Source organism: Ambystoma mexicanum, chromosome 8 (genome assembly GCF_040938575.1).
Source record: "Ambystoma mexicanum isolate Mex_15411 chromosome 8, UKY_AmexF1_1, whole genome shotgun sequence".
NCBI classification, from domain to species: domain Eukaryota; kingdom Metazoa; phylum Chordata; class Amphibia; order Caudata; family Ambystomatidae; genus Ambystoma; species Ambystoma mexicanum.
Genome location: NC_090929.1, coordinates 213,975,247 through 213,996,853, shown reverse-complemented (window position 1 = coordinate 213,996,853; position 21,607 = coordinate 213,975,247). Strand labels below are relative to the sequence as shown.

Genomic DNA, 21,607 nt, shown 5'->3' with positions numbered 1-21,607 from the left:
TACCCATCTTTGAACCCCTTACCTGCCCTTTGAGCCATCCAGAGGCTGGCTTGACCCATAGACTCAGACTGCCTCATCTTTACGTGATTTTCCAGCTCGACTCAATGTTGACCCAACAGAATCCTCATTTTGCCACCAATTTGACCACTACCATCAACCATTGGAAGCCATCGACTCAACTGTCTCATATGCTGATTCGACCCAGCGCACATCGAAGTGACCAAACACAGACTTGCCAGTGGGACCACATGACTCAAATGTATCGACACAGTCGCGATTGCACCTAGAAGCTGAACCCAATGCTGTCAAGCACCCAAGGCAAGAAATAAAGTGTAGAGCACTTGTCCCTCTGGTTCACTCCAAAGGACCATAGCAAGTTGTAAGCCACCTTCTTGCCTCTGAAAGACATATCCTTTAACATTGACATTGCTGCTGAAATCCTCTTGGCTATACACCACTGCTTATCAACCCAGAGTGATCTTTCTTATCAAAGGTCTGAAGATGTTGTCTCTCTTGCACAGGGATGGGTGTTTAGTGTATTTAATTAGGTAATTTAATTTCCTGTTTTTGTTAAGGTCCTTATTTTTATAAAACTTTGATTGGGCATTCTTTTACTTTGATACCACCATACTATTGTTGGTTGTGATGCAAGCCCAGCTCAGATCACACCTCTAGAGCATAGCCTGCCCTTGGCTTACCAAAAGAGGAGAAGGGGATGTACCTGTCAGACTGTGCCTGTTTCACCTTTATGATTGGAATGCTGGGTTACTTACTAGTAGCGTAAGGCCTAGTAGGCGGTTTAGCCATTACTCATCCCTGTACTTCTGCAGAGCAATAGTCATTTCGTAAGAGACATCTAAAAAAGAAAACAAGTTGAAGGCAGAGAAACAAGCCTCTTAAAGCAGAGGACATGGGTCCAAATCAGAGGGCAAAAAAGTGGTTTGGCGAAATGAGAGAATTTGCCCTTTTTCCCCAAGGGGGAGTCACCACTGTGAGGTTAGGGAGGTTAGTTTAGGGAGGCGACACCCTCCCTAGGGGTCAGAGCAAATGGGACCTCACCAGGAAAGATTCCCTCTTAGGGCACAAGAACTTCTGTTCCAGTGAGGAACTCCATAGAACAGGACACACTATGACCTACATGACGGCCTCTCCAATATCTGAAGTTTCTGAAATTCAAGAATGGGAAGAATAAACTCCTCAGAGATGCAAGTGTCTTAAAAGAAAAGAACTTATCCCTTTAACTCAGAATATTCCATTCACTGAGACGACTACATTAAATAACATACTCTGGACAAAGAGAGGAGAAAGAGAAGAATACATAGGTGGGCTATAGAGGGCACTGCACTGCATAATACCTGGTGGAAGAGTAAGGTGCTGAAGCGAGAGACTGCAACTGGGACGCCAGAGTCACGGTGCAACCCCAACATTAGAAGCCAGCAGGGCAGGAGCCCAGAGCGAGAGACTGGGATGCCAGAGTCACGGTGCAACCCCTGCATGAGAGATCAACAAGGCAGGATCCTAACGACGGTGGTGGCGAGACCATGGAAGGCCTGTGGTGGACCATTGGTCCAAGAACGATCGTCGATACCATTGTGCACAGAGAACTGCAAGGTGTCCTGCCCCTCGCTGGAAGAAGAACGGGACCCCAAAAAGAGAAGAGAGACCAGAAGGAGAAACACGCTGAGGAAGTCAAGGCAACCATGCTCTGACACCCGAGAAAAGGTTCACAGAAGGACAAGGCTCCCAAAGACATTCCCCCTCGTTATAGAAGGTACAGGGGAGAACGGGGAATCACAGGAGGCCGACCAGAAATCATTATATGATGCAAACAACTGATCTCAGAAGACATCATGAGACAAATATATACTTGAAGCAGAAGAACTTAAGTGACTGGGATACAAGGACCATAAATAATATTAAGAGAACAGGACCATAGATAACAATGCCCTGCGAGAAGGGGAGAGTCCTTAGATATGTTGCACATGAGGAAGAGAATATCAAAAGGGCTGAATATTCTGAACCAGACTTCAGAGGAATCAGACAATTTAAACAAATAAAGAATCAAGTAGAACAAAGTAGGCCAAGCTATACTTTACCGGAAGGAATGACTATCTATATAGTATCTTCCCAGGATATAATGGAAATAACAACCAGGAGCTTACAGTTGGTAAAAGAACCCCATAAGGGGATTCCAAGGAGAAGGGAAAACCCCAAACTCAATTAAACATTTACAGAGACCGATCCAAGAAATCACAAGAGACTCTTTGAATATCTCAAACTGATAAATACGCGTATAGACTAGTACCCTCAAGCAGAGCATAGGTTAGTTTTCATAGTGGTAGGGTCAGATTAGGGTAGTTTTGGGACAGTGGACTATTTCTTTTGACATTCAGGACTGACAGACGAGAACCTTGGCTAGAAATATAGGCAGAGACCACCCATAGAGACTGGGAAAGGTAGGCCTTATCCTTTATTTTAAGAAGTCATGTCTGTAAAGTGTCTGCGTCCTTCATCTGACCTGCCACAGTGGGCAAATATGCAGCCATGCCTGTGCCTGGGGCATGTAGGCGGAGGGATGCCTGAGGTGGAAAACAGGAACCTTTAAGCTCAATATATTTGCATTAAGATCTGAATTGGGAGGGGGCTGGGTAGAACGGAGCTCTATACCTTTAACTTGGCCTAGTGTCTCACTTGGAAGGATCCAACATCACGCTCCTGGAGCCTGCAGCGTTTCCTTCCTTCTCCTTCCCAGAGAGGGGGACTTTTACAGATGTGGGACCACTTCAGAAAGGGGTCTAGTGCAACATGAAACGTCTCAGGTGCTTTCAGCTCAGAGACTGACGGAAGTGAGGCACAGCATGGACTGCTCGCGCCTTCCTCATGCGTCGCGCATAGTCCATGGGCTGCCAGAAAAAGCTTTTGCAGCAGCCTCTGCCGCTTTCACTTCTGTCACTTTCCCAGCTGGTTTCCATTTTCATCAATTGACTGTGCCTCGAGAACTGTGCTCTGCCAAGAGGAGAGTCACTTCTTTTTAAGTTGCAGGCCAAGGTCCGGCCACTGCCCAGGAGAAACTTCAATCGAGCAAGGCCAGCAGGAGTTGGGGACCCAACAGGGACTATGGGAACAGAGTAAGGCTGTGCAAAGAAGTTTGGCTTAGTGCACCACCAGGCTTCAAAGTGGTCCAACCGCTGGGAGCAGTTAGCAAATGAGGTCTCCTGCATGAGGACCAGTTCCAAAATACTGCATCCGCTCTTACACAGGGGCACAATCCCAAAAACATGCAATTGAAAAGGATAACACATGGGGGATGCGGGGGGGTGTTAACACACCATACGAGGGACAAACCCAATTTCTAGGAGCCGGCGAAGGGCCGGTGGCCTGGGACTCAGAGGGGGGTGGGGCGATGCAGGGGCAGATGTGTATTGGTTTCCCCACACCCGGGACAGGTAGCGAGGGATTGTTTCATCAGATTAACGTCCATGTCAGCAGTGCACTGACCACGGACAAAAGACAGAAGCGCCCCCTCCCACAAGCACTTAGCACCTCTTTATCAACCTAAATGGCCCTAACTTTCGCAGGGCACTGCCAGCCTTAGACAAGTTGGGACCATTAGGCCTCAACAGGGAGGGGATTGCCAGGGTTGAGTCAGTGCTGAAACACCCGACAATAAAAGCCAAATACAAGTGAAATTAAAGAGAAAGGCAGAGTGTGTGAGGGAGGGGAATTGAGGTACTGGATGGGCTTAGGGAGAAAATGAGGGATTAAGGGATCAAGGATGGGGTTAGTGTGTGGAAAATGGCAAAGAACATGAACACAGGAATGAAAGGAGAAAACTCAGAAAGAAAATGTTCTAGAATGCCAGAGTGAAAGAAAAGTGGTGGGGAAAGAAAGAAAGAAAGTGACCATTGCATGGAAAACAAAAGGTAATCAAAGAGGAAGCGAGCAAATCAAGTGTCAAATGAGAAAAAAAAACAGTAATGGAAAAGGGGTAAAAGATCAAAAGGAACCAGGTCACTGAACAAAAAGCAAAAGGAATACAGAATGGAATAAAATAAATAAATGCTGTAAGAGGGAGAGAATGCTGGCCGGAAGCAGGAACATGTAGTAGAAGGGGATCAGGAAAGGTTGTGCTGCACACACAGAAAAGGGCAACAAGAAGGAAGGAATGCACTCTTATCCCTGGATCTTGCGTGCCTCCTACTCCATAACAAGCTGGTTCTCTGCCTGGGCAAGTTGTATGTTACCTGCTTGGTGGTGCCCGGCTAAGTGTAAAACTCAGCCCTATCTGGCAGTTACTGGTGTTGGTATTCAGGGCGGTTCCCAACTGTTACTGAAAACATATTGCTATTGCCATGTGGCTGGCTAACACCTGCACAATGTCAGGCCATTTTCCAGGCCACAATAAACCGTCATGCACGCCAAAAAACAAATAATGTATTCATACATAGTTTTAAGGTCTGCACTCTTTTTATGCACAATGTTGATCATGTGTGCAATGTGTACCACAGGCTGATGTGTGCCTGGTCTCACTCACGGCATCATCACATGCAAGGTGTCGTCCTTTCCTAACAGAATGCTGAGGCATGCCTCGCAACTCACACGACTTTGGCGCATGTCACCCACCATGGAGCCAGTTCATACACACAGCTCTCCCTCCCTCTACTACCCTTCATTTTGTTTTCTTTCTCTTTTCCCTTCTCTTCTAAAGTCTCCTTCCTTCTACTACTCACTCTACTCACTACTTTCTCTCCCTCTTCCCTCCTTCCCCACCCCCTTCCTCTCCTTTCTCCTTTTCTTATGCAAATTGTTCTACATGCTGATTTTCCGGTTTGATTCATGTTTACTGTTATTGCTTCTACTGTTCCACGTTTAATGTGTTCTTGTTGTTAACTGTAAAGCGCCTTGGATTAAGGCACTATATAAAACGATAAATACAAATACCATCCATAGATTTCATCCGGCTCTCTATGCTAAATCGGATTTCATCCACGTGGGCGACTCAAAAAGATTGAGATGTGTGGGTGATGTGAATAATATACTGCAGTGTTTGGTGGTTACAGGTGGATCTGGCTGGGCAAGGCCTTTAACTGGGCGGGGAGCCAGCATGCACAATTGCCTTTGCCAACCCCAGGTCATTGGGCCAATAGCTGGGGAAGCTGTACCTTCTGCTATGATATGTCTGAGGCAAGGGCGGCAAACTGATGTTCTGTATGCCGCAGGGGAGAGATTGCATCCCCCTGCAGTTTGCAGCATTTGAGTGAGCGGTGAACAAGTTGGGTGGGGGACCTTCAGCTGTTTGTCCTGGGCGCCATATTGCTTAGAAACTGCCCTGGGAGGGACTGCGTATAGGCTAGAATTGAGTGAAAACTGGTGGCAGGCAGACTGATGCTAGTTAAGGCCCAAAGGAAGGCATTATTTATAGAGAAATAAACTCCAGCTTCGATAAATGGGATCTGCATTTCCAATGTGGGAGCCCGAATGGGATCTGACCCTGAGAGGTAGGGCACAAGCGGAGAACCAGATGCGTTGAACATAAGGTCAAACACAATTGCGTAGTTATCGCTCCCATAGCCACCCAGATCTTCGGTGGATGTTCAGCGCTGCCCCCATTCCAACACCATTTATTTACTGGGCATTTGTTAGACGCCTATACAACAAATGGTGTTTCAAGGCGCCACAAGGCAAAGTGGGGAGGGAACATAACATAAGCCTAACACCTCTACACCTGCCCCGGTGAGCGCCATTTTAATATTTGTGGCACGGCATTCAGGACTGAGTTGTGCCTCTGCATTCATGCACAGTAAATGAACGTCTGTTCATACAAAATGTAAAGAAGAGATCAAGTACAATTAACATGACCCACTAATTGAACACCCGTTGGCCACTCTACGGTGCAGTGTCTGGGTGTCCGTTTCCGAAGACGGGTGGGTAGCAAAAGGATTATGCCATTTTGGCACCATGCTTCCCTCCCTTATAGCTGGGCCAGATTTGGTATTTCTGCTGGTGGGAGCAGTTGCCTGAAATCACCTTATTGCAGCCCCAGCCTGCGCGCTCTAAGTCGCTGGTAGAGTTTTAAGAGATGCACAGAGGATATTAGTGACTAACACCCTTGAAAAGAACAACACATGGCAGACCTGATCAGTGTGTGGTGTTCAATGCTAACACCTGCCTGACAAGGAAAGGAAGAAAGTGGATGAGAAAGGATTGCGCGTCCATTTTTAATGACTCAGCATTGATATATGCAATCTAATCCATTGGCATTTAGAAAGTGCTAACAGATCCAAATAGGTCATACATGCTCGTTCTCGGCATTCTTGAGAAGTTTCTGCAAGTTGTCTCATGGGCTGGCCTCTTTGACAACCCACTGGTTCTTGGTAAGACCAGCAGAAACCTATCTTGCGAAACAAGGCATCCATTACACTGGTTAAGTTGAGGCTTCTTTTTCACGTTTCCTGAAAAGAGAGGTCAGTGACAGAGCCTCAAAGTGGACTTCACAGGGATCCATTGACATAGACAAGGGACCAGAGAGTCATCTGCTCACTCCTTGGGGTCTTTGTCACAACTCCTTTCGCTTCATTGTGAATCATCTGAAGCGAGGCTGAAAATTATGGGGGCCGCCACGACACAGGCAGAATCTCGCATTGAAACTCTATGATCTCTGCTACCAGGAGGACTAGACTGCATCTGGGGGCAACCAGTTATCTCCAATGGGGATCAACAAAGAAGACAGCCTAAATTGCTGGATGGACACGCTTGTGCCAACTCTTGTTAACCAATGGGAACTCCTCTCAACATCATTCCATTTCATCCTTGTTTCTCTGATATGTTTCCTTACTGACGCAGACCAGACAAATCACCCTTGATCCCCAAGAGAGCAGGGCAACCCTTACTGCTAGGCCTTGTGCTTTGTGTGTGGGTACAAAAGCATGCCGAGACAGCTTTCACCCTTGTTAGTCCTCACTGGTGAGATGCAGAATGAGTTTCCAGGCAGTGGGCACCTGGAACACATGCTTCGACTTATCGCTCCATTAGGGAGAATCTCAAAATGTGAAAACGTTTGATAGAAAACAGCTTCTTAGCCATTGATGTCTCCCCTGCCAGCATTCCATCCGTTTTTCGATATTCTGTGCCATGACATAAAGGGGTCGAACCATATAGAGAGGCCCAATAGGAAAACAATCATGAATTCAATGTTTCTGAACACTAATAGCTACCATTAGTTAGAGGTACAATTATAAATTGGTTGTAAGCGCTAAAAGAAATTCAGTAGTTTCCAAAGATGCTGGAAAGCGGGTGCCCAATGTCTCAGGCCATGCGCCATAAAGCAAGTTGTCTTCTCATTCCCGTGCACGGAAATGATCTCTGAAATGACAACCACAGTACCATTCCCATCTAAACAAAGAACCCATTTCTTAACCCATGCAACTATCCCATAACACAGTCTATGGAAAGCAAGAGACTACAAATCATGTTAATGTTAAAGGTATTTGTGTCGCGCACCGTCACCAATGGAATTGGTCCCCAAGCGCTCAGGCGAATTTGGAAACGAGAAGGCGGGGTGGGTTAGTAAGGTGAAGAGGGAGTAGGATAGTGAGAGAAGTGGTGTCCTGTTGGCGGCTTCAGTTCGGTATACACAGTGCGCTGAGCTTTGGTGCAAGTATCAAATCGATGTCAGGCCTTGTGTGCTGTTGGTGCGGCTTATGTGTCGTTTGTTGTTGCAGTGTGGTGCAGTGCGTGTGGCTTACTATGCAAGAGGTTGGTGTGTAGGTTTTTGTATGAGTTAGGTATGCAGAATTTTTTTGCGTTTTGGTTAGTGGGTTATATGTCTTGCAGGTGACCTTCGCAAGTTTGGGTAAATGCCTAGGGTTAAGAATCCTGTATGGTGGGGCAGAGGCCCAGGTCTCACAATGCACTACGTTTCACCATACAATAGACAAAGATGGAGGCTATACCTAGAATTGAGAGTCCTGTACAGTGGGCAAAGGCACTGGTTCCACAATAAGTGGGTTTCCGCAAATGAAAAACAGAGATGGAGGCTACACCTGGATTCAAGGATTCTGTAGAGTGGGGGAGAGGCCTAGGTTCCGCAGTGAGTGAGTTTTAATAAATAATAGACAGAGATGGAGGCTACACCTGGATTCGAGGATTCTGTAGAGTGGGGGAGAGGCCTAGGTTCCGCAGTGAGTGGGTTTTAATAAATAATAGACAGAGATGGAGGCTACACCTAGATTTGAGAATCCTGCAGAGTGGAAGCAACACAGGCTAAGGTTCACAATTCTGGCTAGGTGTGGCACTTGCCAACACTCACAAGTCTATCTAGATGTGACACAGGCTAATGTTCACATTAGTATGACATTAAACATTAGAGGCTGATGTTCACAATTCTATCTAAAGGTGGCACATGCTAATATTCACAATTCTAAGTGTGGCACATGCTAACATGTACTGTTCTATCTAGATGCAACGCAGGCTGATGTTCATAATTCAATCTAAATGTGGTACTTGCTAACATTCATAGTCCTATCTAGATGCGACGTAGGCTAATGTTCACAGTCCTATCTAAATGTGGTACATGCTAATAGTCACAGTTCTAAGTGTGGCACTTGCCAACATTCACTAATCTATCCAGATGTGATGCAGGCTAATGTTCACATTAGTATGGCATTAGAGGCTGATGTTCACAATTCTACCTAAGTGTGGCACATGTTAATATTCACAGTTCTAGGTGCGGCACTTGCTAACATTCACAAATCTATTTAGATGCGACGCAGGCTAATCTTCACATTAGTATGACATTCGACATTAGAGGCTAATGTTCACAAATCTAAATGTGGCACATGCTAATAGTTACAGTTCCGAGGTAGGGTCATGTAGAGTGGCAGGGTTTTCTGGGGTAGAGTAATTGCTCTACTCCCCACCCATGCCACACTTACTTTGGTGGTTGCTGTTGGTCGACGGCTGGCCACTGGCTTCCCCTTCTGACACCTGCAGACACTCTCTGGAGCCGCCAATGTAGGAGCCGCCAGTCTTATCTCAGTCTTCTGGGATACAGTTACTAGGAAAAGAGGCAGGCAGGATGGGCAGTGGTCTTTACCCTGCCATATATTTTGGGAAGGTTATCTGATATTGAGTACATAGCGAAGCTGGCATATAGGGGAAGCCAAAAGCATACTGGGCTTTAAATCTGATGTACGGGTGATTAAAAACTGATTGGGTTCTGTGCATAGAAAGGTACAGAGAATACCAACATTGACTTGTATTCTGAACATTAGTTAACTATGTTCAGCGTTTTGTAAGGAAGGCATGGTATCGAAAGTATGACAGACACAATGAAGCACAGTTCAAGGGTGTTTATTCAACTGTAAAATGGGTGAGATAAACGCCTAATCTAAACCTAAACCTAAGATCGAAATTCCGACAATCAAAATAAAAATGAAAGTCCTCGTGGAGTCAGGTCAAAATAAAAGGGCCTATACAAAAATAAACGTATTGCCACCTTACTCAAAAAAAACAAAAGGGTGTGGGACAATGATGTGTATAACAAAACAGTGTGAAACAATATGTCCAAATAATGGGCAGTTCAGGATTGCTGAACTTAGACTTTCCCTTCCCCGTGTTTTCTGCACGGGGAAAGGTGGGACACTTGAGCTTGGCATCCACTCCAAAACCTCAGAGCAAGAGGAGGCAATCTCTGGGGTAGGCCAAGGCCTTCTAGGCTTGTGTCTCTTTCAATTAACTAAAAAGTTTATAACAAATCAAAGTTCCATGGGCTTTTCTTCTTCCTTCTTTCTCCAGTAGACAACATTGGGTGGAATGTTCACCCCGGGTCTCTCTCAGATGGGCTTGGCCTCCTCTTTACTTCACAGATACTATAAACTACCCTCGGCCTGGTGCAAGCCTAGTTTTCACTTTCCTGCCACTTGTTTCACAGGTCTCCCTCAGCCGGGCTCGGATCTGTCAAGTGCTTTTAAAAGTTAATGTAGGTCTACCTCTGCCGGGCTCAGACCGCTTTGATCGAAGTCTTTCAATTGAACGTGGGATTTTGCTTGACCCCCATATAACCACTTCAATCCCTTTTTACAGTTCACTTGCACTTTCACATTCACTTTTACTTTCCCTCAGTAATACTCTTATCAGAGACATTCGACTGCGCACACACGGGTGCCAGACCACTCTGATATAAGGTACTCCCTCTGTGTACCGTTCAAAGGATGTCTTTCCAACACTTTCGCCGCTTACAACCTTCTTATGACATAGATCGGTATCACACAGTTTCTTCCAACTCACCGGCTGCATTGAAGGCTTTGTCTGCGGCCTGGATCGTGGAACCAAGGATGTTACTCCAGCTGCCACTCCTCCTTGATTGGGTTAGCCGTGCAGGAGGGCCCTGGACATCATGCACTGTCCATGTAACAATTCCTGGTTTCCTGCTTCGGCCAGACCTGCACCTGTGTGTGAAGTTAACAGGCTGCAGGTGTGTGGTTAGGGTTGGACCTGTCTGACTCTGCCTGGCCTTGTTAGTGTGACAAAAGGGCTGCCGTCCATAGGAGTCAATGGCCCAGGGATGCCCATGGGTAATACTCATTGCTCCAGGTTTGTTCTTCCTTGTCTCAGTCATGTCAGCAGGGTAGGAAGGGTGAGGATTATGGTGGGAGTTGTAGTGGTTTGTATAATGGGGTGGAAAATGGGCATGAGAGGGTTCCAAATAGAATGAACCTTTCAGATGTTTCTTAGGGTTCTGACTTGGAGTGGGAAATTGGGAATAGTGAGTGGGGACTTTGTATGGATATGTGTGGGAATGGTTCTGCATTGAGAAGGACATGGTCAGGTTGAGGGTGTTGGGTGGGACTCCCAGGTATGCAAGAGGGACACTAGAAGTCTGCAGATTTGGAGGGCCTAACACTCTCCCCCAGGATGTGCGGAGGACTCAGTCAATTGCACGTTAAAACTGTGGTTTATTACAAACAATCAACAGGAACAGGAAAAATCATGCACATCACGCTCTTCCTCTGCTCACAGGCCGGTTTCACTATCGCCTGCCGTCAGGACATTATAGATGTTATTCTACTGGCCCTCGCATGTCAGGTGGCTGGCCTGGTCCATCCCCAAGTCAATAACTATAACATAGTTGCAGTGTGGTGGACTTATCATTGGTTCTTGCCCCTTGCTAACCACCCCTAGGATACTAAACAATGGTTGGATAGAGCAGACGTCCTCAAGCCTGGGATCCGCAAAGGTTCTCAGCTCTCCGTGTACCTCTTCAGGGTAATGAGAAGGACTATGTGTCTGCATTGTTGTGTGTACCACCTTAGTTTATGAGAATGCTCGCCTGATCCGCGCAACACTTGTTACATATTGTTGCATACCTGTCGCTGACTGTGTCTGGCGGCCTGGGACCAACTCTCCTTTCCCACCGCTGCTCGCTGTCCAGTGTCTGCTTCGGCCACATCACATGTTCAGAGACCACAAATTTGAGCTTTGCAGCTCTGAATTTATTAGTCTTTTCTGCAGCTGGTCCCTTTGTCGTCTGGGGATTGGAATGTCAACTGTATCTCTTGGCCTTGACTGCGGGTCCTGTCTCACACGTCTTGCTTCTGTCCAGCCTAAATGAGCTCAGCTCATCTCCTGCACGGAGGCCTGGAACCTGCTGTTATTTTTCTAAACCTTATAATGTGGTTTCTACAGTGTCCATACTCTTCTACATTTCCATCGGTTTAGTCACACTTGGTTCTGTCAGGTTCCATAGGTGCTCCTGCAGTTCCATAGGGTTATTGGCATGTAAGTATCTGCAAGCTCTGCTCAGAATCTCTTGTGCCTTGCGTTTTCTGCCTTGCTGCGTTTGTCTAATGGCAAAATAATAAAAGCAATGACAGTAAGTATATTTATCTGTCCTTTAACTATAGAACTGTATGCTCAGGTTCTTCATGTGTTCGAGTGAAGTGCATATGGCACGTGTGCTTCATGTCTAATGCTGCCATGTTGTGGTGTCTCTAACGACCTCAGCAACATGGCTTCTTGGTACTTAGTCCAGGCTGTCAATAGAGGTGTCCCTGTCCATGGACTGCGGCTTTTCATCTACATCGGGATAGGTCAATACTGTCCCTGGTCTGTATGGCTGGCTGAGTGGATACCTCTCGACATACTTGTCAATCGCGGGTCCGTTGGGAATCCGTCTGAAATAGAATGGGCGATTGCGTTGTCTCCTTGCCTTCTTCCTTGTCATGAATTTAGTAAGAGGGGGATGGGGTGGTAAGCTTCCCCATCCCTCTTCAAGGTCGAATGACAAACTCCTACAAAAGCTGAGGGGATATTGGTGGAGGGCATTGGAAGTGAGAAGGGGGAATACCATGTCTCGCCTAATGGTGTTCTCCCAAATGTCCCCATAGGTCCTCTAACCAGGTGATCTGCCCCCAGCCATCCTCCACCAGGGTTGGAGTCCAACAGCAACAGTCCTCCCCTGGCCACCAGGGGGTTGGATCCCCAGTGTTTCATAGGGAGAACACCCCTAGGTTCCTCACAGTTTGCAGCATTTATGCGGTGACAGCATCCACCCAGGAGCAATGGAAGAATGGTGAGTGTGATGCCCACCAGTCAAATAATGTATTTCCTGTCGACATGAAAATCATATTAGTTATAACTTAATGAAGTAAAGGAGGAAAAAAGAGGTGGAGGGGGGAACTCTGGCATCCCCATTTTTCCATCAGAAAGCTAGAAGTTCCCCAAATAAGTTCTTATCTTTAATGGTCTGCTTTTAATGACGTCAATACATAATTAGCAGTAGTGATGAAACAGAATTCCCATAAGGCCCTCAGGAATGAGAGCTTTGAGGCATTTAATGTTGGTATACCCGCGTTCCTGGTGGGTATACCCAGGTTCCTGGTGGCCCACAGGAATCCTTTTTCACCCAGTTCTGCTCTGCTTTAGCAATGCCACTGTACTCACTGAACTCCTTCACTGCCCGCTACCTATCTTCTTTCCCAGTCCTCACCAGCACCTGCCACAAGTTATCTGTGGGCGCCTCCCCTGTGTGTCATCTGCTGCTTACTTCCAACGTAGCAAACAAACTATCACCCACAGGCCACCAATCATCCCTTGCTCAATCGTTTTAATTGAATCATTTTTCTTTTTTGTGCTCTGCGTCAGCAATGAGCAAAAGCTCCCAGTAGGGGGCCTTTGCTTGATGGTTACCACAAGAGCACAGCATTAAGTCATACGCATGAAACTAGATCTGGTTACAAAATGGCTGCCTTCAAGTCCTTGAAAAGCAGGACTTCAAGGGTCATTTTAAAAATGATTTTCCATAACAACTATTTTTTTTTAAATAATGTCAATATATATTTTTTATTGTGGCCAACATTTTTAAAGCATAACATTTTTGAGTGAATTTCCCTGTTAAGATGTGTCTCTGTCCCACTAAACTGGGGAATTACCTGCCCTATCCAGGGATAGGTGGGTGTGATGAAGTGCCCTCCATAACATCAGGAAAATAATGGAATCAGAAGTCTTTCTTTCATGTACATGCTCCGGTGACACAGCTTTTAACACCATGGCTGGAAGAGGCATATGAAATGGATGGAAGGAGGTCACCAATTTTGATAGTGAGTGGTATAGTAGTCTGAGGGATGCTGTGCCGAAAGATGTAAGCAGAGAGAGACTGTGGAGAACCAAAGATGATAAACAGAGCAGGTAATAGTCATACGTTGTCAGACACAGGAACCTTCTGGCAGCTTTGAAGATGAGACGAGAACCACAGCCAGATATCAGGGACCTGGGATGAGGCAAAGAAGAGGTAAGAGAGAGAAGTGGCACCAGATGTTGGGGCCTAGCAAAGACACTGGAGGGTATCCTGATGGGAAGGTGTGAGAAGAGGAACAGACCGGGGGACAGTGATGGACAGACACAAGGCAGGAGTGAGAGTTCACGGATAGACAATAGGAGTGAGAGGGCGAACCCAGGGTGAAAACCAGAGAACATGGGAAAAGCAACCAGGGCAAAACCGAGACGTAATGAAACATCAATAAAATGAGCATAAAGAGAAATACTGCCTGCTGGTCCTTGGAGATAAAGGTCGTAGAGCACATTGAGAAAGTGACCCTAAAGAGAAGGCGCTCAGAGGAATAGTCCCTAGAAGATAAGAAGGTGCAAAAAAAGTGAACTGCTGCATACTGGGACTTGAAGTCAGGGTTTGTAAAACAAATTCAGAACGTGGGCTGCAGGTAATCACAGCATTCTGGAACTGGAGTCAAAGTTCCTAGGGACAACTAATAAAGACCAAGGATCCAAGAGGCACTGAACATGCGACTGCTTAGCTGCATTGAACAGTGGGACTGGGAGCCCAAGGTCCCAAAAAACAAAAAACAAGGGATTGCAAAAAGATGCCTTGAACACTGAGACCTAAAGTCCAAGGGCCTGTGTAAAGGTCAGATCCCAGACTCTGCCCTATGACCTGAAGAGGACTCTGCAGCCCAGGAAAGCCAGCCCACTAGACTAGACAAATATCACCAGACCCTTGAGATACCTGGATGTGCTACAGGGTGTGAGCCCTTGGGATACCTGGATGTGGTACAGGGCAGGATCTTTCAGATACATGGATGTGGTACAGGGCCGGATCCGTTCAGATACCTGGATGTGGTGGAAGGCTGGATCCCTTCAGATATCTGGATGTGGTAAAGGGTGGGAGCCCTTGGGATACCTGGAGGTTGTAGGGGGCGAGAGCCCTTGAGATATCTGGATGTGGTAGAGGGCAAGAGCCCTTGAGATACCTGGATGTGGTACAGGGCCAGAGCCCATGAGGTACCTGGATGTGGTACAGGGCAGGAGCCCATGAGATTCCTGGATGTGGTACAGGGCGGGAGCCCTTGAGATTCCTGGATGTGGTACAAGGCAGGAGCCCTTGAGATTCCTGGATGTGGTACAGGGTGGAAGTCCTTGAGATATCGGGATGTGATACAGGGTGGGAGCACTTGAGATACGATACCGGGATGTGGTACAGGGTGGGAGCCCTTGGGATACCAGGATGTGGTATAGGATGGGAGCCCTTCAAGATACCTATATGTGGTACAGGGCAGTATCTTTCAGATACATGGATGTGGTACAGGGCCGGATCCCTTGAGATACCTGGATGTGGTAGTGGGCGAGAGCCCTTGAGATACCTGGATGTGGTAGAGGGTGAGAGCCCTTCAGATACCTGGATGTAGTAGAGGGCAAGAGCCCTTGAGATACCTGGATGTGGTACAGTGTGGGAGCCCTTGGGATTCCTGGCTGTGGTACAGGGCGGGAGCCCTTGAGATACCTGGATGTGGTACATGGCAGGATCTTTCAGATACATGGATGTGGTACAGGGCCGGATCCCTTCAGATACCTGGATGTGGTAGAAGGCCGGATCCCTTCAGATACCTGGATGTGGTAGAGGGTCGGAGCCCTTGAGATACCTGGATGTGGTAGAGGGCTAGAGCCCTTGAGATACCTGGATGTGATAGAGGGCGAGAGCCCTTGAGATACCTGGATGTGGTACAGGGCTGGAGCCCTTGAGATACCTGGATGTGGTATAGGGAGGGTAGCTGCAGAGCCCCAATCCAAGCCCATGTCTGTATCCTGATAGCAAGGAGGCTTCAAATATATAATTGTGACCTTTCTCTATGGTCAGTACCCTGTCCCTAGTCCTTAAATGTAGGAGAAGGTGTTGCCAACGCAAACCAGGCCGCAGTTGTGTCACAGGAGACTCAGGAGTTTATATGGTCAGAGTGACTTCAAAAAGAAACATTTTTTTTTAAATCATAGGGCTCCCCTCCACCTCATGACATGGAGGCCTCCACATCCTCTGCAGGTGACGGCAACATGCGTTCCTGGCTGCTGCAGGGAGCAGGAGGCCTTGTTTCCCTGGACCAATGGATTAAAGGTAAAATGTATTTTCTTTAAATGTGTGTGTGTCTGTATATATATATATATATATATGCATATATATATATATATAGTTATGTGCATGAATGAGTGAGTTCATGATGTATGGTATGCTGCTTGGGTGTCCCTGTGTGAGTTTATGGTGAAAGGGTTCACATTTAAATGAATAGGTTTCTGGGTGTGCGTGTGTGAGCGTATGGTGAAATGATGCACACTTAAATGGATAGGTGGCTGCCTTGGTGTGTGCGCCTGTATGGTGAAAGGGTGCACCATATTAGTTACCTGCTAAATCAATTGGATTAGTTACCTGCAATCTTCATTACTCCAAGTCCCAGTCTTCCTTGTCCCAATACTTACCTATGAGGCAAGGTGCCTCATACGCAAGCACTCGGGCAGGGAAGAAGGTAGTTCTTGGCCGAGGGGCTAATTTTGAGGGTTGGGGAACAGGGTGGGTGGGAAAGGGGATGCGCGTGGGGGTTGTCGGAATGGGGATTGTGCAATAAACTGTAATGGTCATCCATGTCCAGGGTAAGCAGGCATGATATGTGGTATACGTGGCTAGAGAGGCATTTTGGTGCAACCAGTCTAGTCGTTTTTTAGTTTGGCTTGACTTTTTTTTAACAGGTCATCTGTGATAAAGCAGTCCGGCTAAGTGTAATTACCTGACTAGACTTGCATTTGTGTACTTCCAATCTACCAGTTTCTTACTATGGCATTGTATATTTTTCTGCGCATCTGTGATAAAGTAACCATGATAAGTGTTATTGTTACTACTGGCATTTTGGTGCAACCAGTCTAGGTATGTCTAAATGTGGCCTGGCATATTTTACTGTAATATGTTATTACATGTCTGGACTGTTCTACATTGTGCAGCCAGTTGGACATTTTTCATTGTATTTGTTTTTAATAGCAAATAAGCAAAAAAGATATAACTAAGGAGAAACTCCTCCCACTGTTAATCCCAACCCTTGATGCAGCCACCAACACCTGCTCTGACCCTACGTCCTTAGCAGAAACGTACATCCAAACTATGCTAACGGCTATTGACTCTATTGCACCTATCAAACTTAGGAAGGCCAAATTACAAGCTCACCTTAACTCATGGTTCACCCCACAGTTAAGAATATGCCGCAAAGCGAAACGCTGTGCCAAAAATCGATGGAAAAGCCATCCCTCTGACGTGCACAAAGATGGTTTCCTTCTTGCCTCACTCTCTTATAAAGATGCCATTATAACTGCAAAAAAGGAATCTCTTAATAACCGCATTATGGAAGCTGACTCGAACACTAAGGAATTCTTCAAAATCCTAAAAGAGCTTGAAACTCCAGTCGCCCCCCCTGACAACCGCGCTCTTTCCCCTGCCAAGGCCCCCTCTCCAGACAATGCTAACACCACACCATTTACATTCTCACCGCTCACCGTCGTTGAGGTAGAAAACATAATTCTTAGAATTAAACCTTCCAACTGCCAAGGTGATCCATGCCCAGCCCCTATTATTAAGGACTCGGCGCATGAGCTGGCCCCATTCATCACGGCCTTCATTAACGCATCTTTCAAAACCGGTATTGTCCCGGATAACCTGAAGGACGCTTGGGTGATCCCTCTGCTCAAAAAACCATCCCTCGACCCAAGCATTCCCACCAACTTCTGATCTATCACAACAGTACCATTTCTGCTTAAGATTTTAGACCGTGCTGCATACCTCCAGATTCAAAACTATCTGGAATCCAATAACATGCTAGGTCTACGACAATCTGAATTCCGTCCCAGACATGGGACGGAGACTGCTTTAATAGACCTCAAAACCCAAATCGAGGTCTTAAAGGATCAGGGCAAGCTAGAAATGCTACTACTTCTCGACCTTTCGGCCGCTTTCGGTTTGGTCAATCACCAAATCCTTTGCAAGCACCTCCACTCCGCTGCTAACTTCTCATCCTCGGCTGCAGCCTGGATCAAATCCTTTTTGAGCAACAGATCCATGAGAGTCTTTGCCCCATCCGCAGCCGCCGACCCTTCCCCAATTCACTGTGGCGTACCCCAGGGATCCTGTGTGTCACCTACACTTTATAACATCTTCACAAAACCACTCTTTGATGTGCTTGACTATCTAGGTGTCTCCTACACTAATTATGCGGATGACACCCAGATACTCATTCCCATCACTGGCGATTATCTAGCTGACACCAAGGCCCTCAATGACGTCTACTTGGTCATCCAGGCTTGGATGGCCCAACACCAGCTGTGCCTAAACGACGACAAGACGGAGCTCCTGATCTTGGGCACTACACAACTCCTGAGCAGACTAGAACCGTCATATCAATCATTCACCATAGACGGTAATAACATTCGAGTCTCAAAAGACACTAAAACTTTAGGGTTCTACCTTGACGCTACTTTATCATTAACCCGACAAACGAATACTATCAGATCGGCTTCTGCATACACATGCAAACTCATTGCAGCCTGCAGACCTTTCCTTACTACCTCCAACAGTGTCACACTAGCGAGAACCCTCATCATGGCTAAAATCGACTACTGCAGTGCTCTTTACTTAGGCACCAGCCAAGAGAACCTAAATAAACTCCAAACTACCCAAAACAATGCCATTTGTGCCGCCTTAAACATCCCTCGTAACCACCATATCACAGAAACTAGAACTAAGTTAAAGTGGCTACCTGTCAAGCAAAGAATCTCACTCAAAGCACTCGCCATCACGCACAAATGCCTGGCTAATAAGGCCCCCCATCTACCTCGGCAGTCGACTGTCGCTACACTCGACCTCCCGTCCACTAAGAACTGCCCAGTCCCACTGTCTAGCCATCCCTACATTTACACTGCAAATAGCAGGGGGTTCAAGCTTCCCGGTCCTAGCTTCCAAGCTCTGGAACTCCCTCCCTGCTACAATTAGAGCTGAAGAGTCATTTTACACTTTCAAAGCCAATACTAGGTCCTGGCTTTTCGACCAGCTTTAAGTCCCGCTCAGCGCTTCTGTTTTACTTACTCTGACCTGCCGACCTCGGTTATTACTCAGCGGCTCCGGTACCACTGTATTATATGTGGTTTATAGCCAAAAAGTCGAAAACATAATGTCGAATAGCAAAAATGTCGAAAAAAAAATGTCGAATGTAAAAAAGTCGAAAACACATACATATAATAGGAAAAGTCATAATTTCGAAAAAAAAATGTCGAAAAAAAAATCGAAAACCCAAAACACTTTTTTTTTTACCCAGATAGTAACATTTATTATGGGGGGGGGTCCCCCCCCAACCCCCCCATCCCAAACCCCTACCCCAACCCCCCCCCTCCTCCCCATCCCCCCCACCCCCCATAGATATACCTTTAATTATTTTAAAAAAATCTTTAATATAATATTAAATAATTAATTAATTATTAAAAAAAACATCCCAAACCCCTATCCCCATCCTCCCCATCACCCCCACCCCCCATGGAAATACCTTTAATTATTTTTTAAAAAAAGTTTAATAAAATATTTATTATTAACACATAAAATCGAAAAAAATCGAAAAAAGTCGACATTTTTGTTTTTCGACATTTTTGTTTTTCGACTAAATATTTTTGACATTTTTACTTTCGAAAATATTGTATTCGACATTATGACTGGATACCATTATATGTATATAGACTCCTTTAAGTCATCTAATGTCCTTGTTTATATCATGTATTGTTATTCCTTTTGTGTAAATTCCTTTGTGTAAATTTATGTATTGCTATTCCTGTGTATATGCATTTCTGTAACCTTGTATAAATTGCGCCCTGATGCCTCCGGGCCTGCGGGTTTGCACGTTATAAATAAAATAAATACAAATACAAAGCATTAATGTTCCTTTGCACTGTTGGTGACTTGCATGCATTGGATTTTTGGATTGGTGTTACCCTACAAAACAATAGCAAATGTTCTGCCTTTTTAGACAATAATCTCAAAAAGTGTGCTGTATAATGCATTAAAGCACAGTTATATCGTTCTCCTAGTTCAGTGTGGGGTGGGGTGAACCCCTGCAGCACGTTTGTGTGTATTGTGCAAGCATGGTAATCTAGGCTGGCCCAGAATGTGGCGCGACCCGTGATTTGTTGCCAAGCGCAGCTGGCAAGGGGGAGCCCCTCAGCATGGCCCCCGAATGTTGTGCCATGCAGTGGCATGATCGCTATGGGCTGGAAAGCACTGCCGAAGTGGCTACAACTGCAGGGGGTTTTGGGGTATACCCCTTCATAGGAGACCATATAGATCAGGGGAAATGAGTCTCCTAATGTGAAGAAGAAGAAGGCGTTCTGTACCACTTTACATCGTTTCAGATTAAACGCCCTCATTTGCTTGGTTGAGGTCTGCTAAAATAAGCACCCCATTGGCCATTGCATGGGAGAGCCACTGTTGGCCGCACCCCGGCGTCTGCGGGGAGATGAAAAAAGGGCAGCACAATATCTTGGCAGAGACAACAAAGGAGCAACAACTTCTGAGCGACCTTATCGGACCATATCCAAAAGAATGAAATTAAAACTCACTCGGCCAGCTCCTCCAAGCTGCGGTAAACATCCTCCTCATTTTCTGTGGTTTCTGAGGAAAACGATCTACAAAAAGGAGAGACAAGCAAATCATGAGAAGACTGCCTTTTGCAAGGACTCCAAAACACAGGTGCTACAAAGGAGTACACATTTACTGCATTTGCATAGCATCGCACACAGAGACACTGCAGAATCAAGCACTTAACATGGGGGATTTAATGCAGGAAAAAAAACAAGCTAAGAAATGCTGTCAGCAGGGATTTAAGTGAGCCAGGGCTGTTAGGAGAGCCACATCAGTAGACACCAAAAACTATTCTGAAGCCGGGGCTCCCTCTATTTCCCAGTAAAAAGCACCAGACAGGATTGCCCCTGTGCGTGCATCATCAGTCTGAAGGCGCGCTCCAAGACATGAAAACTAGTTGAGAATTGCAGGGACCTAGCAATGGAATTGCAAGCGTTGTAATTAATGCATTAAAGGAAATGTGAAGTCGTCCTTTGCTTATGTAGGGCAGCCCAAGCAGCACACCCGAAGCAGAGGCTGCCCAGATACAATTACACATGGTTTGTGGTGTGGATATAGACATATTACTGTCAGGGTGAGTGTTGCAATAAATTAAATTCGTACCAAGGGCAGTGTACTTTATATGCTCAAAAGGTTTGCATGGTTGAATGGATATCTCATATCTATTCTTAAATATTAAAAAAATCTGTTGACATTCTTATAGTACCAACATGCTCTTTACTTTTATGGAAAACAGCCAGGGGGGCACATTGGTGCCATCTGTCCCCTTCCTCTCTCTCACATGTACTTTATTCACAGAATAATGGTGATTTACTCACAGCGCAAATTATTTATGTACTGAGTGATTTTTTTAGAGACCGGGATTTACAAACTGAGCCAGAGAGCTATCTATTTACAATGAGCAGAATAAATGCAAACAAAAACCACATATTACCATGCTCACCCAAAATAGATATTTGCAGGGTCAGACAGCACACCCTATAGCCCTCCACAGATGGCTCAACTCATTTAAAGCACTGGACCTTAGATTAAGCATTATATTTCGTGTGCCTTTGAACCCCAGCCCAAGCTAGTACAGACTATTTTTTTTTAATGTTTTAGTTTGTTTGCAAACTTTTTCATCTTTGTCTTTAGGATGTGATGCCAGAGAACGAGAAGAAGTAAAAA

The 21,607-nt window shown here is 45.9% G+C and overlaps 1 protein-coding gene across 2 annotated transcripts in view; it reads right to left on the bottom strand.

Moving 5' to 3' along the window:
* Positions 1-21,607, bottom strand: part of VAV2 (vav guanine nucleotide exchange factor 2) — a 1,354,235-nt gene that overhangs the window by 449,019 nt on the left and 883,609 nt on the right. For both annotated transcript variants that reach the window (XM_069609623.1, XM_069609624.1), the window contains exon 4: positions 20,419-20,484. In XM_069609623.1, coding sequence (XP_069465724.1) covers positions 20,419-20,484 — 66 coding nt within the window. The remainder of the gene's footprint in view (positions 1-20,418; positions 20,485-21,607) is intronic.